At 35.5% G+C, this 25,505-nt stretch overlaps 1 protein-coding gene across 1 annotated transcript in view; it reads right to left on the bottom strand.

The window, feature by feature from the left end:
• Positions 1-25,505, bottom strand: part of LOC122747808 (mitochondrial intermediate peptidase) — a 181,888-nt gene that overhangs the window by 81,554 nt on the left and 74,829 nt on the right. Inside the window, 2 exon segments of the mRNA XM_043993633.1 lie at positions 6,306-6,425; positions 11,441-11,515. Of these exon segments, the coding sequence (XP_043849568.1) occupies positions 6,306-6,425; positions 11,441-11,515 (195 nt within the window).

Raw genomic sequence — 25,505 nt, 5'->3', positions numbered from 1 at the left:
CCTATCAATTCTCTTTCCAAACTATTGAAGAACTATGCTGAATGTCCCAGGAAATGTAGAAATTTAAGAAATTATGCTTGAGGGGCATAGCCTGATACCTATAAAGCTCGTGAAGAAGCCATAGTTTAACTTGTTAAACATAGTTTAACTTGTCTTCCTGCCTTTCTAACCTCATCCTAAACCTCTGGGAAGGATAACTTGGTATCTCACTGATACCTCAAGCTCACCATATCCAGGAGAATTCAGAATTCTCCTTACAAACCAATATCTCTTCCTAGCTTCTCTATTACTCCTGATGGTACTAATATTTTCTCAATCACTCAGAATCAAAATCTTGGAGTTTCATGGCTTTTCCCAATGAAGTCTGCCTTTACAACATGTATCTGTCCCTCTCTCCACTCTCACTCTAACAGTGTAATTCAGTGAATGAATAAATGAATGAAATTCATTTTTAGGCAGTTAACAACAGAGCCAAGCACTGTGGTAAGTGCTAGAGAGTGGAATATAAAAGCAGAGACATTCTCTCCCTCAAGAAGCTTGGTTTAATGGCAGAGACAACAAACAGGAAATGGTAGCCAGAGAAGGGTGTTTTAATCAATGAAGTCATAGGGATGCTAAATGGAATAACAGGATAGTCTCTGACAAACACTTAATAGAATTTCCAGGGGAATAGTAGAAGGTGGGGGAGAGGGTACCATAGGGTGGGAAATAGATGGGGGAAAATGGATTTAGGGAGTGAAGAGTCAGAGGCTTAGTTCATTCCAAGCACATCTATGGTGGTCCAATTCTCTGGACCAGTTTTCCGTCTCTCCAGCCCAACCCAACCTTCATACCACTATGAAATATGTTCCTAATGTAACAACTCATACCCCTGCCATGCCCCTAAGTTCTCAGTGGTGCTCTACTAAACTATGGTAAATCAAATAAAAATTTCTTGATTCATATTCAAGACCCTTTAAAATATGTCTCCAACCTGGATTTTAGCCTTGTTTCACATTATATACTCCACTTCACCACTCTACACTCCAGTCAGATTGGACTGAGCTCATATATAACCACTTTTAAGGTTTGCAAAGAGCTTTACAAAGATCATCTCATTTGATCCTCACAACAATCCTAGGAGGCAGGTACTGTTATACCAATCTCACAGTACAGGAAACTGAGGCAGAGGTTTAAGTGACTTGCTTATGATCACACAGTAGTGAATGTCTGAAGCTGATTTGAACTCAGGTCTCTCCATACTCCAGGACTAAAGCTCTATCCAATACCTACCTACCATACATTCTCCTGTTCCTGTGCATTTGAATTTGCTATAGCATGCTGAAAAGGGTATGTTCTCTCTCTGCCTCTCTCTCCTCCACTGAGGGCTTGATACACTGCCATGTCTTCATGGAGTTTTCTTTGATTACAAATCCCACCCTCATGAGTGATTTTTTTTTTCCCTTCCTGTATCCTTTGTGTCACTGTGTGTGACTTCTTCTTTGATTAAACAATCATTTTTTGGTTGATGTTTTCTGTTTCTTTACATCACCATAATATCCCATTTATCCACCTTGCCCCTAGCCCCCAAGAGTCATACAGATATTTATTTTTGCTTTCTCTAATACATGATGGCAATCCTGCTTTTCTGATTCACTTGTGCAGTTAATATGGTTTCCATCCAGTTTTACTTTGTGTATGTCTTTATTTTTATTTTTTTATTTTAATAACAGTTGATTTAAAGTTTTGAGTTCCAAATTCTTCCTGCCCTCCCCTCCCCCTTCCCTGAGGCGTTGAGCAATCAGATATAGATTATAACATGTGTGGATTATATAAAACATTACCATATTAGTCATTTTGAATAAGAAACTCAAATAAAGAAAAAGTGAAAGAAATAAAGTGAAAAATAACATGCTACAGTCTGTGTTCAATCAATATCAGTTCTTTCTCTCATAGATAGTATGCTTCATCAATAGTCTATGGGATTGTCTTTGCCTTTATTTTTAAAATTTTGTTTCTTGTAAGAAATAGATTATAGGATTTTTCCTTTTCAAATATATCACTCTTTTAAAAAATTTTCCGTATTGTTTAACCATTCACATTTATGTGTGGGGTTTTATTTGTTTGTTTGTTTCTTTTGTTTTGGTCTGGCACTTGGGCGTTAAGTGACTTGCCCAGGGTCACACAGCTAGTAAGTGTCAAGTGTCTGAGCCGGATTTGAAACTCAGGTACTCCTGACTCCAGGGCCAGTGCTCTATCCATGCGCCACCTAGTGCCCCATTCACATTTAAAGATAGAGATTCATATTTTTCTTCCATCTATATTTAAAATTGGCTGTTTCAATTATGATTTTCCCCTCTTCTGCTGTAAACAAAGCATTATATTCTTTTAGTTACTTTAATCTTTTTCTTTTAAGATGGGCCTGTCCCTACTGGCTCTCTTCCTCTCAATCCTGATCCCCTCTCTTGTTTGTGTACCTCTTTCCCTTTGGGGTTTTGTTTATTAATTCCTCTTTCTTGCTTTTAACTTGTTTATATTTCTTCTCCCTCTTTTTTATTCTGAGTCAGGTAGGTTTCCCTTTCCTGTCTTCCCCTTTTGCTAGTCTTTGACATAGTTTTTTTTAAATTTAATTTTCTATGCTGCTTTAAGAAAAAAAAGATTTCTTTACTTGCTTAATCTTCTTTTTCTTTTTACTCTAAACCTTCATTCTCTGATCCATGACACCCATACCCATCTGTTCTCTTTCCTTTTTCTGTATTCTTCAATAATCAGAGCTTTCCAAGGTATCCATTCTAGGCTCTGCACTGTGGACATTTTCTGCTCCATTGCCTCATACAGCATACCTCATGGCCCCCGCTTTCCATTGTGTCTAACTCTCAGAACAATGTCAGAGAGGACACTGCTCCCCAGTAGTGCAGGTTCCCATTGTCCACATCTGTACCTTTCTAAGTGACCTTTTTTTTCTACTCTGTCTGGAAGTCTCCATCTGGGGTCCAGGCTCTCCAACTCTTCCAGGTGCCAGCTGCCTCTGCCAGTGCCAGGAACCCAGGGGCTCCAAATCTAGCCCTTCCAGGACAAGCAGACATTTCAGGCACCAAATCCCTGACCATTCCTGTGTACGGTCCTTCCCCATAAAGAGCACTCATCACTGAATCTCTCCACCTCCAAAGTCAGGCTGACTTCCTTTCTTCCTCTTTTCAATCTTGTTTTGTTTATGTGTTTGTGGGGTAATGAAGGTAAGTGATTTGCCCAATGCACACAGCTAGTAAGTGGTCAAGTTTCTGAGGTCTGGATTTGAACTCAGGTCCTCCTGAAAATCCAAGGCCAGTGCTTTTATCCATTGAGCCACCCCCTGCCCTCCTCTTTTCAATCTTTCCCGTCTTCCACACCACTCTCTTGTAAGCTCTTCTATTTCTGAGACCACAGAAGTCACCTTCACCTAACTCTAGCTCTTGATTTGCCCCAGCATATCACTCACTCACTCTAACTCCCTGCTCCACTCTCCCCCTTTCATGTATCTCTCATGTTGTGATATAGTTCCACAGAAGCATCTACCTGTTAGCAGGTATCTCCAGGTTATGTCCATAATGTCCTTGTTCACCACTTCATTGTTCCCCTACCAGATTTCCTCTTCACCTGTCTCCTGTGTACTTTAAGAAAGCAGTCTCCTCTGTTATCACTACAATGCTATTACTCTCCTAGGAATTTATCTGAGTAGGGGTGGGTGCGGGTAGTGATATCTTCTTATCAAATATATGGCTATTTCTCAATTGTCATCCCTGACGTGGTACAGCATTTCATACTTTATCACCCTTTTCCTCTTGAATATTGTCTATTCTCTAAGTTTTTGTGACATGCTATTTCCTGGCTCTCTTCCTGTGAAGGCTTGTCAGTTACTGTCACTGGTAGTCTCATCAGCTCCTATGGATTCAATTATCTTTTCTATGCAGATGATTCTCAACTTTTTATCCATTCCTAAGGCTCTTTACTAACTTACAATCTCCAACTAGAGTTGGAGTTGTGATCTCCATCTTTGTTGGACACCTCAGCTATATATTCTGTAGAAATCTTAAACTCACATGTCCACAACTGACTTAGTATCTTTCCCTCAAACCCTCCTCTCTTCCAAACTTTCTCATTACTAAATCATTCAATTGTCCACAGGCTTGCAACTTAGGTATGACTCTTGATTCTCATCTCTGACGCCTCCCTCCCCTGTATTAAATTCAATAGCCAAGGCTTATTGAGCCTAGTTTTGTAGAGTCATTTGTCATTCCTACCTCTCTTGTATGTGCCCCTTCTTTCTTGACACTGCAACCACATGGTGCAGGATCTCATCACTGCCACACCTCAACTATTACAATAGTCTACTGGTTGGTATCCCTGCCTCAAGTTTGTCTCCACTTTGGTTCATTCTCAACTCAACTGTCAAAGGGCTCTTAAAGCACAGGTCTGACCATACCACCACCACCACCCTCACCCACCCCTACTCAATAAATTCCAGTGGCTCCCTATCACTTCCAAGATAAAATATAAAATCCTCAGTTTGACTTTTAGAGTTCTTTATAACCTGGCCCTTTCCTACCCTTCTAATCCTCTTATACTTTACTTCTCATTAGGTACTCCTATGCAATCCACTGACACTGCCCTCCTTCCTATTCCTCACCCAAGATATTTCACCCCCAGACTCTAGTCATTCCAATGCCTGGAATTCCTTCCCTCATCACCTTCCCTTGGCTTAAGTTTCACTTAAAATCTCACCTTCTACAAGAAGCCATTCCCTATTGTTTAATGCTAATGTCTTCCCTCTGATATTATATCTAATTTGTAATGTATCTTGTTTGTATATAGTTGTTTGCATCTCTCCATTAGACTGAATTCCTTGAGAACATGGAACTGTTTTTGCCTCTTTTAAAGTAAATGCCTCAAGTGCTTAGTACAGTTTCTGGAATATATTAGGCTCTTAATAAATGCTTGTTGATTTGACCACTGAAAGAAAATGCTATGGTGAAGACCTATGAACTATACAGTTTTAGCAGTGCAAACCCACAAACTACTTTGAAATTGGTGTGGCCAAACCCTGGGGGATTCAACCTGTAAGAGGGAGTTAGAGTTAGAGTGGGGTATCCCATAGCAGGGTATTCATCCAAAATCTATGCATACTCCTTGGCAAGAGATAAGCTACAGAAAAGAAGAGGGAATGAGCGTGTGTGCAGCTGAGCTCAGTTGCTGCTTAACAGAACACAAGAGCTTTCTGGACTCTCTTGATTTGGGTACAGTTTCATTATCTTGTTTCAAGTCTTCTGAATGCCCAGAATATCAGACACAATATACTATTATTCAAAACTATACACAAAAGTGCATTTGAGCCTTCAAACACTTAGATTATATGTCATCTTGATTTGTACATAGAACTGGTTTTTCCCACCAATACAGAATTTGCTGTATTCAGAGCATTTGGTCTAGAAACAGAAAGCATTGGGGGGGGGGGGGGGAGACCTCAGAAATAAGTAAACAATATGACTATAGTAAGCTTACATTTGGGCCAGATAAGCCAATCAAAATTTTTGACAAGGAATGCAATGAAAATGAAATCTCTTTGTTATTCCACATTCAAAGTAGATATAAAACATTTTCTGTTGTGTTTCAAAGACAGAATCTACTCATCTAAGAAACACTATTTAGTATATAGCTGATTCCCTAATTTTACTAACATGTTTACTAAAACCTGTTCCAATACCCAATGGCACCAAACAGACTCTAAGACCTAGATGGAAAAGGTTTTCTAGTTCTACCCCTCATTTTATAGATGAACAACCTGAGGCCTTCCAAGAGGTTAAGAGACTCACCCAAAGTCACACCACTAATTGGTGGAAAAGCCAGACAGCATAGTTAAAAAAAAAAAAAAAGATTCCTTACTATTACTAACAATAATTAGGATTTTATCAGGCCATTCATCTTTTCATCAGTAATGAACTACTTTTTTCGCTACTTGTCATGAATAAATGAATGGAAATGAAAGGAAAAATAAATTAACTCCAGTGATTAATTTCTATCACAGTCTTTGAAGTCAAGCAAACATATTCTTAGAGGGAAAAGAAAGACTTTGTAGAACTGTCATGAAGTTTTGGACATGTTAAAGATGTCAATTTTATAAATGAGCTATACATTTTCCATGAAGTGTCCTCAGTTGTGAAAATTCCCACCAGAAATCCAAGGATTTCACGATTTGTGGGCAGAAGGTGATGACAGCCTACCCACTCTGCTCAAGTCCTAAAAAGAGAATTTCAAACCTTTAAAAGAGAATATTAAAGTCCAGCACTCACAGTGTTTGGTACATATGGGAGCCCATAAAATTTCTCCTGTGTTTCCTTTAAAATGTCTGTGGTTGACCTTTTTAAGGGATGCTTTCCATGGTAGATTTGATCCAAAGTTGCATAGAAGACCTAGAAAGAGAAAAACATCTATTTGGCTTTGGCATATAGTTTGACATTTAAGATGTGGTTTACCAAATTATAAAACACAGCAGAATTTTTAAAAAGGATAAATAACAATTGAAAATACCTACACAAATATAAATGCATATATTCATGCTAAATATAAGTACTATGTTAATTAAAGTAACACTATCAGCCTTCTCAAGATTAGGATTTGTATACATTATAAACCTTGAATCTTATGAATATAGATCTCCCTATATACTATATGTCAAAATAAGTTTAAAACCACAAGATTGGAGGTTTGCCAACATTTAAGTAGTTGAAAGTGTGAGAAAACAGAGAGCTACAGCTTATGGGATATAGAAAAGCCTATAAAATTTCTTCCTGGAATTCTAGTATTTTTAAAATGAGGCAACTGATGTGGTCTGTGTCTATGTACTCAGGTGACAAAAGACTTAACAGAGTAAAGTGAGGCAAAAGAGAAATTGCAATCTAGTGTCTGGTCTTCAGACAAAGAACTGTGATGTAGTTGTTGAAGAGACTGCAAAGAAAGGCAAATAGAGCAATAACACTTAGTATCAGAAAGTTGCATGGGAAGCAGGTACTTTCCTTAAAAGAATTCTGGCTTAATTGGATGGTCAGAAAGGAAATGACCACCTCTGAATATATAAGTATGGACAGGATATATGTAATTAAAACATAATTAAAGAGTAGAAAAAGGGCAAGTCCATTCCCAAGAAAATTAACATTGATGCTTTTAGAGCTTTGTTGAAACTGCACTTTAAAATCGGAACAAAGGAGGTTAGACTTTTTGCTGAAATATCTTATAAACCTCGGAGTAGCACTGACCAAGGCAAAGAATTTCAAGAGTCTATCCTGTATTCTAAAAGGAAATTCTGTCAACAAAATGTTGTGTCTGAGACCCTTATCTAGCCTAGGTAGATCTGGAATTTGTAGAAAATGTGCAGCTGTTAACTTGAAAGGAAAAGGGATTAGTCTGGATATTCTAAACAGCCCCTAACTTCTGGCTTGATCTAGATATGGGATTATAGGTTAAACTCAATCTGAGCTTTCACCAGCTGAAATGCAGACATTTCCTAAATAGAAATGCTGGCACTTCAGTACAAACTTTTTGATTCCCTCTTCTATAATGAGATGAAGTGGTGGGATTGGATGTGGAGTCAGAGAACCTAGCCAATCTCAGCCAATTATGTAACTGAGAACAATCATCTAATACCATGGACCCCAGGTTCTTCTGAAGTTTTCAATAATTTCACAGAGAAGCCATGGCTCAACTTTACTATAAACAGACAATTCTTTGGGGCTGGTCCTTGATTCGTATAGTAGCTACAATGCATTTAATAGTTTCAAGACCTGTGCAATCTATTATAATGTGTTGTATTTTTGTGTGTTCTTGTCACAAACGTTTAGAAGGTAAGAATGAGCAATGTGTAGCAGGCCTTTGAGGGCAAGGACTACTACCTTGTTGGTCCCAGGAAGATTAAATACTTCTGTGAGCCCACAATATTGCCCAAGTACCTTCAACACACTGGTGTAAATAAACATTCAAAATGTAAACATGATCTTAATATAATTAATTATGTATAAAGTTTTCATATACAAATATATGAACAAGTTATGCTTTTGAGTGAGGAACTGAAAAATACATCAAATGAAAGTAAACGAGTAACAGAAAACATACCGTACTTGAAAAAATAACTCTGATTCAAACATTTTAGCTGACCAAATGACAAGGACAAAGACATTATTTTTAATGTCAACAATTATATACATTCAAAACTGCAAATTGTATCATTTCTGAAGGAAGACTATATACTATTGCACATAAACACCCAAAAAAGGTATAGAGCTTAGGCCTGTAACATAAATTAGACACACATGCTTCAAGTTGGTAGAAAGCTATTCTGTATGACATGGATATTAAATAGTTTATGATATATTCAATACCATAGAAAGCCTGCATTTGGAAGGGAAATGCTATCTTGAGACTACAAGCCTGCAAAATGCCATTGTTTTTTTTTTTTTTTTAGCAAGCTAACAATTTCAATAATGCTTAATCTGTTTCTAACCCACTCCTTAGAAATGTGAAATACTACTTTCCCAACTTTGTTTTGGCTCCACTATACAAGCTTCTGTTGTGTAATACTAAAGCTGGGCATAAAATATGCTGGCAAATATTTTTTAGGATGGTTTTCCTTTTTAAAAGAAAATATTAAAACATTTGTTCAGGAATAGAAAGCCACAATGTGGGCTTTGAAAAGACAGTATCCCCACAGATGGATAATGGCAAAGACAGATTGTTCAGTCATAAAATGCTTTTTATTTTTAAACTATTTGAACGTCCTTAAAAACTCATTTTTATTTTAACTCAAACTATTTCTATATAGACCAGGGGTCCTTAAATCTGAGGTTTATGAACTTGTTTTTAAAAATATTTTGATAACTGTATTTCAATAATAACTGATTTCCTTTATAACTTATATATTTTATTTCATGTATTAAAATATTGTTTTGATAAGGAGTCTATGGGCTTCATGAGACAAAAAGGTAAAGGACACCTGATACAGACAAAAGTTGAAATCTAAAGTAAAAAGGAGTGTTAATTCTTATTTTACATATCTTAGACACTTTCATTTCTGAAATAAAATTTAAGATGTAACAGAAACAGGGTTGATTTCTTTATGCCATTTTTATGCTCTAGGGACTGGTCTCTGAGAGAAAATATGAACCTTCAGAAAGATGTTTGAGCCATAGGATGGAACCTTTAAAATGAGGGCACCGAAGCTATACCTAGATAACAGACTTCCATATTAAAAGTGAAACTTCTAGCAGTACCAGACCTCAAGCTGTATTATAAAACAGGAATTATCAAAACAATCTGGGGGCAGCTAGGTGGCGCTGTGGATAGAGCACCGGCTCTGGAGTCAGGAGGACCTGGATTCAAATCTGGCCTCAGACACTTGACACTTACTAGCTGTGTGACCCTGGGCAAGTCGCTTGACCCCAATTGCCTCACAAAAAAACAAAAACAAAAACAAAACACCAATCTGGTACTGGCTAAGAAATAGAGAGGTGGATCAGTGGAATAGAATAGGCACAAATTACACTATAGTAAATGACTATAGTAGTCTAGCACTATTTGACAAAAACTGCTGGGAAAACTGGAAAAAAGTATGGGAGAAACTAAATATAGTTTCTCACACTGTACAATAAAATATGGTCAAAATGGGTATATGATTTACACATAAAGGGTGACACCATAAGCAAATTAAGAGAGCATGGAATCATTTTTCTGTCAGATTTATGAACTTAGGAAGAATTTAGGACCAAAGAAGATATAGAGAGCAATAAAAAAATATAAAAGAGATCATTTTGAATATATAAAATTAAAGTTTTTGCACAAACAAAATTAATATAACCAAGATTATAAGGGAAGCAGAAAAGTGAGAAAGAATTTTTGAAAGAAGTACCTCAGATAAAGGACTCATTTCTCAAATATATACAGAACTGAGTCAAATTTATAGAAATACAAGTAATTCCCCAATTGATTCCTATCCAAGGATAGGAACAGGCAGTTTTCAGACAAAGAAATCAAAGCTATCTATAGTTATATGAAAAAATTCTCTAGATCACTATTGATCAGAGAAATGCAAATTAAAACAACTCTGAGGTATCACCTCACACCTATCAGAGTGGCAAATATAACAAAGAAGGAAACTATTGGATGATGGAGAGGATGTGGGGAAACCGGGATGCTAATCCATTGCTGGTAGAGTTATGAAAAGATACAATCATTCTGGAGGGTGATTTGGAACAATGCACACAAAGAGCTATAGAACTGTGTATACTCTTTGATCCAGCAATACCACTTCTAGGTTTATATCCCAAAGACATCCCCAAAAAGAAAAAAAAGACCTATTTGTACAAAAATATTTATAGCAGCTCTTTTTGTGGTGGCTAAGAATAGGAAGTCAAAGGAATGCCCATCAATTGGGGAATGGCTAAACAAGTTGTATATGATGGTGATGGAATATTATTGGGCTATAAGAAATGACAAGCAGAATGATTTCATAAAAACCTGAAAAGACTTGTATGAACTGATATATAGTGAAGTGAGTAGAACCAGAAGAATGTTGTATGCAGTGATAGCAATATTCTTTCTTTCTTTTTTGACAGCAATATTCTTGATGAAGAATTGTGAGTGGCTTAACTTTTCTCAGCAATACAATGATCCAAGACAATCCCAAAGGAATAATGATGAAGCATACTATCCCTCCAAAGAAATAATTGATATTGACTGAATACAGACTGAAGCATGCTATTTTTCACTTTCTTTCACTTTTCAATTTTATTCAAGTTTTCTTGCACAAAATGACTAACATGGTAATGTTTTACACAACTGTACATATGTAACCTATATGTGATTGCTTATAGCATCAGGGAGGGAGGGAAGGAAAGATAGATAAAATTTGGAACTCAAAACTTTAAATAAAAATATTTATTATTTTAAAAAATAAAAAATAAAAGTGAAACTTCATCAAATCTCTCAAATTTTAAGTGTCCAGACACCTGGTTTCATGGAGACATGATTTCCAAATTTCACCTGTGTTTAGCATCGGTTACTGCCTGAAAATAAAGTTAATTTTTGTTTAAATTTCAAGTACAATATTTTTTAAAAATAGGTAAAAAGTTGAGTGGATAAATCATGGGATTTGATTTTTATCCCTACCAGTGATAAAATAAATGATTTAGGGGTATTGTCTTTTATAAGTTTTGGTTTTTCAATCTGAAAATGAAAATAATTTTACTTGTCATTTCATTATAAGGACAATGTAAGAACTGAACAAGCCAATTTTGTAAGGTTCCTTGAATTCAGATGAAATGTTTTAGAATTTCAAGTATTATTATTCTAATGTGCAGCATTGGCAAGAACTTATGGTTTATGTTTATTTTTCATAACTATTTGGATTAACCATGGAAAAAAGACACACAAGACATACCTGAAGTTGCATATCAGCTGCAGCACAGATCTTTTTGGATTCACAGAGTCGAGACACCATATTTTTTGGCAGTGCCTTGAAAAAAATATCATAAGTATTGTGTAAATTGCATATATTTGTAAGTCAGAATTTAACAAATATATCAAATGAAACAAAATACATAATGGAATTTTGTGCTTTAAAAATAATTATGACTTTTAAATAACTCAGGTGACAAGATTGAAGACATTCTGTTTAATTTCAATAAGTGGCAATATGTCAAATGGAAGTTAATATATTCAGGTACACTTTTAAAAAATTCATTTTCAAACTCGAAGGTGAATAATTATAGAATTGTTCTTTTTTCATTTATGAAGCCGATTTAAACACTATCTTCTTTTTTTAAAGCACAAAGATACAGTGGTGGTAGGACTAAAATGTCAAAATGCAAGCAAATAATGTTAGAATTGGGAGTGACAGTCACACTTGAAACTGAGCTGTTGAAATCTCCAATAACTATAGCAATGAGCTCTTATTTTCCAACTGGAAAGAATGGAAGTGCGTATTTGCTGGGGATTATGGTCCAATATAGTTTATGGCTTTTTTCATGTAACTAATGAAAATTTATTCTCTATGCTGAAACTGCTTAAATAAATTATTTTCCTCTTCAAAAATAAATTAATTGTTGACTTGAGAAAGTGTATTTTGCTTATCTAGTATGCACAATGGAATTTTATACTTTAAAAATAATTGACTTTTAAATAATTCATTTGACATGATAACAAGGTTGAAGACATACTTCCAAAGTATAGTAGCTAGGTGGCTCAGTGTGACTGTGGGCAAGTCAAAGAATTCTGTTTGCCTCACTCAGTAGTTCCTCATCTGTAAAATGGGCTAGAGAAAGAAATAGCAAACCACTCCAGTATCTTTACCAAGAAAACCCCAAACGGGGTCACAAAGAGTCAAACATACATAACTGAAACAACTGAACAACAACTTCCAAAACACAAGTTCTAGGTTTATTGATGTCAATTATTTAGCATTTAACATTTCACATCATTTTGCCAATATGCTTAAAATAAGAAATAAACAGGACTGATAAGTCAATTGTTGATGTTTTCACAGGATATAAAGTAAAAATTGCAGGAAGGTATTCTAGAATTTGAAGAAAAACATAAATGATGGCAACCTGTAATAATATGGAAGTGAGGTAATGGAGAAGGGACAGGAGGGAAAAAATAAATAATACCACCAATGCCACCTCAAGATATAGACAAAACAATGAAAATTTGTTAGAAGAAACCAGAAGTTACATGTCTTGGCACAGCATTGGGTGACATAAATCTGAGAATATCACAAATAAATAAAAGGACAGTGTAAAGAATAACTTTACTGATTTTTAGAGACTGCTCAAAAGGATTCATAAGAACATAGGAAAGGAGTCATAGGAAAATGTTAATTTGATGATGGCAATTTATCATCAATACCATAATTAACTCTACCAAAAAGTATTTAAATTTCAAGGTAAAGCCCTACATTTGGGTTACAAAATAATGGCAAAAATAAAAGATGGGGATTATGGTTAGATAATATTTCATGCTTTAACAGTGTGATATAGTAGCCAATGAAGGAATGGAATCTTAGGCTGCTTTAATGGAAACAGTGTCTAGACTAACAGAGATTATAGTCATGCTATCCTCTCCTCTTCTCAGACCCACATCTGTGTATGACTGTCTTCAGTTCTAGACTACTCTTTTTAGGAAGAACACTGACAAAATGAAACAGCTCCAGTGGAAGATAACCAGGGTGGTAAAGAGACTATGGATCACTGAAGGAACTGGGATATGCAACTAGGAGAAGAATACTTAGGGTTGGAAAATGCATATCTTCATGTATGAGAAAGGGCTGGAATATAAAAGAGGGAAAAGAGCCAGCAGGCAGAACTAGGAGCAATCGTTGGCATCTAGATGTCTGTCTCTCTTTCATACTTGTTCTATATTGCACCATAATAGACTGGATTGAGGACTCTTTTTCTCTTAGTTATCCATTAGAGATATCCTTCCACTGGATTCAAAATCAACACACTCCATTTTAAAGTAGTTAAAATCAACACATCTATTTTCACATGGAGATATTTAAAAGACTTGCCTTAAAAACCCAAAGCTTTTGACAACATCAGAGTCTACTTATAAAGGCTTCTCAGTTAAACAATTGTAATAGGTATAATTCTTATTTGCTTGATTCTTAATCTGAAGCAGACAATATAAAGAAAACATTTTTTTTAAATTCTGTGTAGGAATGCAATTATAATCACCTAACATATTTTCAGGACACTATAGGGAATGTATAGAACATGGTTTCTCTCTCACCTTAACTTTGGCTGGGTAGAAAACCCTATATATATGAAAAATTATTTGATAATACATGGCAGGGAATAAGGGTCAAATGAGTAGTGAAGTAACTAATAAAAGAGTTCAGAAGACAAAGAGGTTACTATATGGTGGAATAAATATCAAATTAATAAATTACTATATTACCTTTACATGGAAGCAAGTTGGCAAACGCCTTTGTATGGTAGAGGGAGCATCTTTCACGTTAAACAAAGATAGGCTATTTCTACATAGTTTAATTCTTGGGTAATTCACTGGAATTAGGAAATGTACTGCGAAATGTACTATTATTCTCATTCTATAGAGAATATCTCCCATTGTAAAATAACACTAATACCCTAAATTTTACAGAAACTTTTTTTAAAACATTTCCTTTTTAGTTTATTTGTAAACTAGGGGTTAAGAAAAGGAACAATGTTTACTGGCTAAATCTTGAATATTACTATTTAAAATTTATCTTCAAGTAAGAAATATTGTTCACCAGTCAACATATTCTTCTGTAAATATGGTTTTACTAATTATAATTAGTCTTGGTAACTAAATAACCCAATTCATACTATAATGTCAAAAGCAGTAATGTCTACAGGATAGCACAGATGTTTTTTATTAGTCTCCTAAACTTAAGACTTATATTTTATGATGTGTTGAAGTGATTCCAAACTAATACAACACAGCTTTCAGATATAGCCATGTGTCTAGTTCCTATAAAAGTAAAAATAATATTAAAGTTTTTAACTGTTAGGAGGGGAAAGGTACCATAAGGAAAGCCTGAGGCTATGAGTTTAAAAAAAAAAAGTCTGTACCATCCACATGTAGTATGTGATCCATGCTAAGAGAAAGCTGAGTAAAGTAAATAAATACATTGATTCTGAATTGGGGCAATGAATAATAACGTTCATTTAGAAGGCATGGCTCCTATCTAGGTTACTCTATAGTTAGAAACAATAAAAGAGCAAAAAAGTCACCAGTCATTAAAAAAAGAGGTATAGGGGCAGCTGGGTGGCGCAGTGGATAGAGCACCGGCCCTGGAGTCAGGAGTACCTGGGTTCAAATCCGGCCTCAGACACTTAACACTTACTAGCTGTGTGACCCTGGGCAAGTCACTTAATCCCAATTGCCTCACTAAAAAAAAAAAAAAAAAAAAAGAGGTATAACTAAATAGTTTTATTTTACGTACCAATATTCTGGCAGTGATAGTACTCTATTGATCTAGAAGGCAGTACTCTGAATACCTAAACACCCATTCTTTTTCCAAGGGAAACAGTCACACCAGACTATCATTGATCTCCTGTCCTACAAATTAAATGGTTGACTTCAAATAAGCCAACATGTCCTGGCTAACTCAATTGAACCCAACCAGAAAGAAATGGGTTTGAGAGGATGAATGCCCCTGACTCAAATGGACCTCCTTTGTTAGGGAAGGAAGATAACATCAACAGCATGTGTGGCCTAGCCTAAAATGGGTGAGGTTGATCCCTGGGCCTAATCAAGATGGTCATGGTTATTCTTCAAATACTCCACTCATCAGTATCAAATGAGAAACCAGGCTAGCCAAAGTACACAGAGAACCTCAGGTTTTACCCATAAATTCTTCCTTTAGCTAAACACTGTACTAAAGTTACAAAATTTAAAAATTGAGAGCTGGGAGAGGCCTTACAGATTTTAGAATGTAATCCCCTCCTAATGATAAGGAAACAGGCCTGAAAAGGATAAAACTCTCCTGAGGTCACCAAGTTAAAAAGAAGCAGACCTAGGATTTGAAATCAAGTCTCTCAAATTCAGTGTTCTTTGTATTTCATAACATTTCCTAGTAAATCCCAGCATTATTATAACACATCATCTTGGAAGTTATATTCAAGGGTAGTGGGATGAAATACTAAATAGTAGAACACTAAGGTTGAGGACCTTCTCCAACTTTTTCCAAGGCTCTCCAAACTCTAATAACCCCAACAGATTCTCATAAGCCAGGCAAAAATGACCTACTACCCTAGGGTAGTATCAGTTATCTACTTACCTTTCAACACCTAGTTACATAGTACACTAGATTTTGTTGTGTTGTTTCAGTCATGTCCAATTATTTGTGACCCCATTTGGGTTTTCTTCACAGAAATACTGGAGTGTTTGCCATTTCCTTCTCCAGCTCATTTTACAAATGAAGAAACTGAGGCAAACATGGTTAAGCAACTTGTCCAGGGTCAGACAGCTAGTAAGTGTCTGAGGTCGAATTTGAACTCGGGTATTCCTGGCTCCAGGAAAAGTAATATATCCACTGCACCACCTAACTGCCTTATACTTGATTCTACTTGAATCTTAAAGTACATGTTCCAAGGTAGGGAATACTACTACCCAATGATTTCCAAATGTATACCTCACTAATGATTGACACATTGCTATATTAACTGTTTTTAAATAGTTCTGCCATTTTCTCACTTACAAAAGATTTTTTATAAAGTAATATGAATTCTGTGGCCTCAAAAGTAGTCTCACAATTAGTTATTTAAGAGTTGGAAAAATCGGATGCTTCCCCAGCATAGCAGTCCACATGAATCCTAAAACACTATAATGTAGTGGAAATAATACTAGAAAATGAGTCAGAACATGAGTTCTACTCTGGCCTCTACCAGTAACAAGCTGTATGACCATAAACAAGTCATTTATCCCTCTCTCATGCCCCTAGTTTCCTTATGTGCAACATGAGGAAGTTTAGACTAAGGTTCTTTCAAGCTGAACATTCTGTGATTAAAGACTGTAATCCTTAATGACCAAAACAGTTTCCCATCATTAAAATAGGCCTGGAAATCCAACATTCACCACAAAATCTTATCATAAAAGATAAGAAAGCTGAAGGCTTAAGTTGTCATCACCACACTATCTGGATATGGAAGTCACATTACTACTATTCTCTATGAACCATGACTTTCTATTAATAGGCACTTACTTTGAACATGTTTATGGTACAATATTATCAACTCAGGTCTTACTATATTATTCTGTTATCTGTGTGTATTTTTCTAGATATATCAATGTTTAGAAAATAGAGCTCATGGATGGATATTGTTTACTCTATGTCATTTTATATAGTACCCTGAACACCGATCCACAAAAATATGGAAATGTCTTCTTAAGAGTGGTGTCTTAGGGGCAGCTAGGTGGAGCAGTGGATAAAGCACCAGCCTTGGATTCAGGAGTACCTGAGTTCAAATCTGGCCTCAGACACTTGACACTTACTAGCTGTGTGACCCTGAGCAAGTCACTTAACCCCAATTGCCTTACAAAAAAAAGAAAAAGAGTGGCGTCTTATACTTTGCGATGACAAGGTTCAAAACTGTGCAATACCCTTAACCCCCCATAGATGTTTATCTCCTAAGTCACACTATTTTAGAAAAAGGTGTATTGTGGGCATGGTAATTACGTGATAGCATTTAGAACAATGTTTCCCAAACTTATGTAGCCAAGGAAAATTGTGAGGATTTGAAATATATTGACAGAATGCATAATGGTTGTTCTGGGGACTCAAAGAGTATAGACTATATATGGGATAAAAAGCATGTCAAGGAAACTTTAAAGAAAAATTCAGAAAATTAAGCTATTTTCATACTGAAAATATTATTGCATGTAAATGTTGCTAATGTATATATTTTCATATTTAGTATTGTAGAGGGGAAAATACAGCTAGAATAAGAATGTCTTCATAGTACCTATACTCTCATACTGTGGAAAACACTGGGGTTCCATGTAAAAGATCTTGAGAAACTGATCTAGGGCACTTCAGTAAAATTTGAATAAAATGAACATGTTTTTCTCTGTCTGTGATATTTCACAAAGCTTGACAATTCACTCACTTCTAGAAAATGTTTTTGCTCACTTTAAGAAGAATTGATCATCAGATACTGAGTCTTTCATCTGGAGTTTCCTATCTAGACAAGACTGGTCCTGATCTTGATACCTTTTGGTGGTGCTTTAATGAATAAAATGAAATAAAATGGTTATGTCATACCATAAGTCTTAACATTTCAAATCTAACATAAATAGTACCACTTGAATCTCTATTACCTGAGATTAAAAAAGCAAAGGAAAAGGGGTTTGGGATGAACTACCCCCCAATCCATTTATCTGAGTCACTGATAAAATAGCATTAAAAACCTTATTTAAAAAACAAAACAAACAAAAAACAAGAAGTGCTACTTTGATGATCAACAGGGCTCCTGGCTTTGAATACCTCCAGTAACCTCAGCTGGGGTCAGTTATGCCCCACTAGAAAATTTAACCCTGCGTTAGGCTTTGTGACCAACCCGGCTCACAGGCAGAAGAAACAGAAGATTCCCTTAGTTTACTACCCCAGTGGTACAGCAGGAAGTTAGGCTTTTTTGTTTTTTCCTCTTGGTCCTGTCCTACCTGACCCTGTATGCCTGGCTTCCAATTACTAAGAGCTTTGCATTGATTCTCTTGGTATCTGATGTTCCCTAACAACAAGGGTCTTGCCTTATAGAGTACTGTTTCTTGAATCCCATTTCTCTATGGCTAGGTGTCAGATACAAGTGCCAAACACCTGCCTACTTAGATATCCACCCACAGAACACAGCCAGACTATTCTGAGGCTTTCACTCCCAGCTATTTGGAACCTTAACTCTTTTTCCAGATTAGATGCCCTAACTAAGCAAACCTCCGAGGTTTAATCAATCCCTTGAATGGATGCTTCTAGAGCTATTGCCTATATGTGAGAAGAATAATGACGATATACAGTTGAAGTTGTCAACTTTAATGCAAATTGAGATTAGTGGGTAGTTGCTAGGAGGTGATGATTTTCTTAAATCTGTGAGAAAAGAGAGTGATAGGTTTTATATAAGCCTAGTTTGTCCTTCAACACACTGAAATGGCTAAAATTGCACTAAATAAACTAAAAACTAACAAAACGGGAGAAAAAACAGAAAGGAGGGGCAGCTAGGTGGTGCAGTGGATAGAGCACTGGCCCTGGATTCAGGAGTTCCTGAGTTCAAATCCAGCTTCCGACACTTGACACTTACTAGCTGTGTGACCTTGGGCAAGTCACTTAAGCCCCATTGCCCTGCAAAAAAAAACAAAAACAAAAACAAACACAAAACCAAACCAAAAAAAAAAAAAACCAGAAAGGAAAGAAATTGTAAAAGGAAACTCCTTTAGGAAAAATAAATAGCAGACAAAATAAAGTAATGAGTAAAGAAAGAATATCTTCTAAAAAAATGAATCAATACTATGAAGTGAAGTGAACTCCAAAACAAGAAAATTCTTAAAACTATAACTAGGAACTGAGAAAAGAGAATAGAATGAGTTAGAGCGGTTGGAAGGACTAATAGCAGGGAAGGAAAAGATAAGAAGTGAAATAGAGTTAATGAAAAATTCAAAAGGAAAATCTAGGGCTTAGAATGAAAGCAGGAAAACCTTAGCAAAGCAGTGGATACCCAGGTAAAAAATGGAGGAAATGAAACTCAAAAATCCGATGCTATGATAAGAAATATCATAACTCAAAAAGTTAAAATAAAAATCATTAGTCTCCTAGAAGAATATTATGGGAAAAAAATTGAAAGAGGAAAATTACTGGAATACACAGGCCACTATCAGAAAGAAATCCAAGATCTAATTGATCCAGAAATGTGACTTTCAGGCAACAAAGCTCCCACATCAAAAATAAAACATAAACAGCCAGGAATAGAGAGAAATCATGTTCTAAGAAATTCCAGTCATAACCACACAGGATTATGCACCAGCAACAAGAAAAGGAAGAATAAAAACAATATAAAGAAAAGCAAGAGAAAATGTTTGCACCCATGAATGACATTCTAAAAAATTGAGTATAGTCCTAGATTTGGCCAGTCTTTAAAATTTAAACACTGTAGTCAAAAGAAATTTAAAAGACTTCATAACTCCAAAAGGAAAAATAATGGTGGGGTGTAGTTTTCTTACACCTTAAATATCATACTCTCTGATCCAGTGAGGGTGAGAAAAAGTGAGGCTCACACCTAGGATGTGAACCTGGGTGATGGAGAGAAGGATGGTGCCCTTGACAATAAGAAGGAAGTCAGAATGAAGGAAGGATTTTGAGGAAAAGGCAATGAGTTCAATTTTGGACATTCTGAGTTTAAGATGTCTATAGGATGTCCAGTTCAAGATGTTCAATACACATTTGGAGATGTGAAAGTGGATTTGTTTTGCCCCAACTGTAGCAACAATAATAATACTCTTTTTTCCCATCTGAAATATCTAACACAAAGCATGGCCCAGAGTAGGGACTGAATAAATGCCATTGATTGCCAAAGCACTCAACTGTAAAAAATCCTAAGCATTTATGTAAACATAATCAGAATGGCCTAGAAGGCAAAGGTTAAAAAATAGTATCATTCTCATTTTTATATAACTGAGTAAACTATGAGTCTGAAAAGCTATAGTGATTTGCTGCCAGTAACTAAGGGAAGCTATGAATGCCTCTATTCCAATCACTCACAAACTGAGAGGCAATTATCTGTATAAGTTTCTATTTACTCAGTCTGTCTCCCTAACTCAAAGCATTCAGTTATAACTGATGGCACAGAATTTAATCACTTGTTCTGCCAACATAATCATGTATTTGCACCTACAAGTTGTGAGAAATTCAAATTACAGTCTCTAACATATCCCATTTCATTTTCTAAGGAAAGGTAGTTGTGCTTTTTCAGTCTACTTTTTTCCAAGGTAAACATAGGCAATGGGTAGTAACTGGAACAACTTATTTATTCTTACAAAACAAAAAATAGGAAAGAGGAGAGAGCCTCTTCCATGGAGAGAAAGGTTGCATGAAAATGACTAAAATGAAAGGAAGCAAATACTTTAGCAAACTTTTCATTGCCCCAAATCAATGCAAAACCTACTTGGGCTCAATGAAGGTTAATTTACAAAGTTTCAGCTAAAGGTAAACTTGATAACCATAGTCTTCCTTTTATAATTTCAGTTGTCCAATCTAAAAGTGTTGAAAATTTGGCATTAAATTCTTACAAACCAAGCACTTTGTTCTAAAGAATACTCTATTAAAGTCATAATTTATTATATAAAAGGTTGTTAGTAGGTTGAACATTAAGAAATTCCCTGGTAGAAATCCCAGGTATGGTAATTCTCCAAATCCTACTAAAGCCAAGAACTCCAACCACAGACGTTCCCAAGGAACATGTTGAAGTTAAGGTAAAACTTGTTGGGACATAGGCAAATACAAATATGAAAACACTGTAAGGGCATGAAGCACAGGATTTCATATGAATGGAGTCTGAGTTGGAAGTCAGTAGCCCTGTTGTTTAACCTGACTTCTACACTGGCATGCTGTGATTGCAAATGAACTAAAACAAAGCCCATGTCCACATGGGGAAAAACAACTAGATTGCAGTGTGACAAAACCAGTCAGCTTGGTTTGTCTTGGCCAGTTGTTCAGGCAGATTATCAACAAAACTAAAATACTTAATTTTGCCAAGCCACAGTGGGTTTGTTTGGCTGAGCAGAACATCGCCTCAGTGTCTCAATCTGCAAAATGAACATAACATTACTTGACACATATCTGTTTTCCAAGGATGTTTTATAGATTAGTAAACTAAGTGTTTTGAGATTCTTAGATGAAAGGAACTTTTGAAGTACTAAAGTATAATGGGACCACCCAACAAATGACTCAGTAAGGCAATCATAACTAAGAATTAAGTCAGATTTTGGTAGTACACATTTAAAAAAATTAGAAAACATTACAATGCACGTGATAAAATACCTAATAATCTTCACTACTTTTACTTAACACATGCTGCTAGTAAGCGCCCACACACAAAAAAGAGGCATTAAAAATTACAGTATGATAAATTTACTAAAATTATATAAACATGCCCAAACTTATTTGGTTCTAGTCATAACACAAGTTTTATCTCCAATTTCTATTCATAACCTCTCAGACAAACCGAAAGGAGAAAATTCATAACAAGCCTGTAAGTAACCTTGAAGTTATTTAAACTTAAGAAGCAATATAAGCTTTGGGCCTAATTTCACAAACCAAAGGCAGAAAACCAAATCTTTGGCAAGATGCAACACAGAAAAGTTCAGCAATAAAAGCACAAGAAAGAACTTTCTTATATTTCACAACCCAAGGGCAGAAAATCAGATCCTTATAAAGTAGTAGTAGAGAAAAATTCATTACTAAAAACATAAAAATTTCCTTAAGTCAAAATTTCACTATTCTAAAATATCTATCAAAATGTAAATGGTTTTGTTTTGTGAAATAAATATCTTCAGAAGCACAATATATATTCTTTCAGGCCAATTTCCTACAGTGTTCATGACTGTAAATTTAAGGAACAATATTTGAAAAGTCAACACCGTACTGGTAATTTAATACTTTTTTCACAACTCTTTAAGCCAGTTCCAATGTAACATTGGAATATTTGCAATATGGATGTATATTCATGTTATTCTTCTTTTTCTCGGTACTAACAGACAGTTCCTTTATCCAAGCCAGGGTCTCTTAGCCTGAGATCATGAACTTGCTTTTTAAATATTCTGATAACGTTTTTATCAATTAAGCCCATGTATTTTCCTTTATGCTATTAAAAACATTATTCTGAAAAGGGACGACAGGCTTTACCTATAGCAAAGAAATTCATGATACACACAAAAAGATTAAAAACTCCTCATGTTGGCCAAGATAGAGCTGTTTCTCAACTCACTGAAATTTGTGTTGAAATGTTTAAAAGCTCTTCCTCGTGACATAGTTTAGATTGTGGCTTTGTAACCGTAACATGATCTAGAGTTCATAGGTTTAGGTGATAAATAGTATAAAGCAGCTATTTGTCAAACAAGCTACATGTTCAATCAGTTAATAATATTATATTCAAAGCATGTTGGAAGATATAAAAGAAATAAAGTCACAGACACTAAGTTCCCATCCAATTGTAAAAGTCATTTAATCTAAACTCCTACCCAACAGAGGAATATGTTCTATAATGTCCCTGATAGATAATATAATTTCTGCCTAAAAACTTCCAATGATGGAAAGCTTAGAACCTGCACTAGAGGCTCACTCTACTGTAGAATGACCCTAATTGCTTCTAAATTTTTTCTTTTGCTGAAGTGAAATCTGAATCCATTTCTACTCTTTGGTCCTTCTTCCCCATAATAACGTTGAAATATATCTTAATCTTCTCTTTCCAGTCAAAATAAATCCGGTTTCTTTTGCCTTTCCTATATTACAACATTTCCAGGCCATAAATGATCTTGGAATCTCTCTTCTGGACATTCTCTAGTTTACCAATATTACAATATTCCAAAGTATCTGTAATTTTATCAGTGTGGCCATCACATTCACCAAAACAGATTACAACTTCTTTAGAAGTTAGTAGATGATCTTCAAGAGTTGGCAGGAGCAAATTATTTCTCACTTTATGGCAAACTCATTAATGAACTTAATGAACTTTTTGAATTTAGGCTAGCCCACAGACAATAGACAGAGTCTACCAGTGGGCTAGACCTTCTAGCCTGGTAGGGTCTTCCAGAAATTATACTTCATAGGTGTGGCCTTTGTGAACTCAAGGTAACTCCAACCACAAAATGAGGTAAAATGAGGCCTTTAATGGAGTCTAATAATACTTTTCTTAAAACACAGGATTGAACAGAATACTCAAAGATATAACTGGAGTAGTGCAAACTACAGTGGGACTATTACTTTCCATTACCTGGATATCATCTTTCTATGAACGTAGTCTAAGAATGAGTTAGCCTTCTTACTATGCTCCTCATACTACTGGCTAATTTTAATCAAGCTTATAGTTCTTTTATCTAAATGCAAGGTTTTGCATTTAATGGTATAAAATTCAATATTTTAGTTTCAAACCTGTCAGTATGACTGAATTTTGATTCTGTCATCTACAGTATTAGGTACTGTTCCCAGTTTTGTGTTCCATGTTAAACTGGTAAGCATACTTTCTGTATTTCTATATAAATCATTGAAAAAAAAGCTGAACAGAACAAGGTCAAGTGCTCTGTGACATTCCATTAGATATCACCATCTAGGCTAATGCTGATCCATGAAACAACACTCTTTTACATGGCAACTCATCTATCTGTGAATCTACTGAATACAAACAACTGATCCACATTTTACTATCCATAAGGAAAGCACAGGAAATTTAGTAAAATATTGCTGAAATCAAGATTCACTTTGTTTATTTCATCCCCCTATTCTAACAATGTAAGGTAAACATTATCATAGTTTACCATGACATGTTCTTAGTGAAACTCACTGGCTCAATGAAATTTTAACACTGTTTTTTAAATGCTAAAAAGTCATTTAATAAGCTATTGTGGGATTTTGTTGGACTGATACCAAGTTTGTCTGTCTCAAAGATAAACAATCTTCCTTTGGAATACTGAAATATTTGCTCATAGTTTTCCAGCATCTTTTTCATACACTGTAATTTTTCAAAGATCACAGACAGTGACTCTGGGATTATCAATTCACCATCTTGAGATTTAATTCCTATAGCTATGGAGACATGGCAACTAAGTGGCATTATTTCCCTCCATGTACTCCGCAATCTGGTCACATTGGCTAATTCACTGTTCTGAACACATGATGCCACTTCTCCTATCTCTGTGTCTTTGTGCCAACTGTCTCCTATGCCTGCAATACACTCTCTCCTCACATATCTGACTAGGAATTCCTGGTTTCCTTGAAAACTAAGGTTAAGCATGACCTTCTAAATGAAAGTTTTCCTGATCCCTAGTAGCTAACAATGTCCTCTCCCCCTAAACTATATTGTATTTATTTGTATATGTTACGGATATACTGATGCACAAACTGTATTCCTTTAGAATGTAAGCTCCCTGAAGGCAGAGATTGTTTCACCTGTTTTCCAAGAAGTTAGCACAGTGACTGGGACATAATGAGAACCTAAATGCTTATTGACTGATTACTCCAACAGTGCTAAAGCATTTTTTTCCTCTTTTAATTACTACTTTTATGTGCAATCAAGTAAATTAATTTACTTTATAGGATTTTAGCCTTCAAGCTGGAGGAAATTTTCATACTGAAGGAAATTTCCATAATAAAAAGCAATTGGATTGACATGTGTGTATGTGTGTATCCATACGTGCGTGCATATGTGTGTGTGTGTGTGTGTGTGTGTGTGTGTGTGTGTGTGTGTGTGAGAGAGAGAGAGAGAGAGAGAGAGAGAAAGAATTTGGACTTCTGATGAACATACATACATAAATATATAAAAAAAATTTTGTTTGATCATCACAACCCTGTGAGGTAGGTATGAGACATCATTTACAGAAGAGTGATACCTAGCAAAATAAAACATTTCAGCTCAGTTCAATGAGGCACTGTAAATACTCTGAGGAAACAAAGGGGAAGCTAAATTTTAGGAACTATGACAACAAGGTCTGAGGGAAAGGCTCTAAGCACAAAAGTGATGGGGGAATTATAGTGTTGGAAAGTACTAAAAAATTCTCAAATGACTAGACTTGTACTACAGTGTTGAGCACATTGTAATAATAGCAATGATCAAAACTCTCCTCTCTGAAGAGTTTAATGTATTTTTCCCACAGGACCACAATTATAGTGGAAGACAATGATAGGGTGAAATTCACAGATCACAAATTGTACACAATTTAAATAGCCACTTTGGGCAGATATAGCTATTTCAGTGTATTCAAGAAAT

The sequence above is a fragment of the Dromiciops gliroides genome, chromosome 3 (genome assembly GCF_019393635.1).
Source record: "Dromiciops gliroides isolate mDroGli1 chromosome 3, mDroGli1.pri, whole genome shotgun sequence".
Lineage (NCBI taxonomy): Eukaryota > Metazoa > Chordata > Mammalia > Microbiotheria > Microbiotheriidae > Dromiciops > Dromiciops gliroides.
The sequence above is the reverse complement of the archived record's forward strand: the minus strand, read 5'-3'. Positions and strand labels throughout refer to the sequence as shown.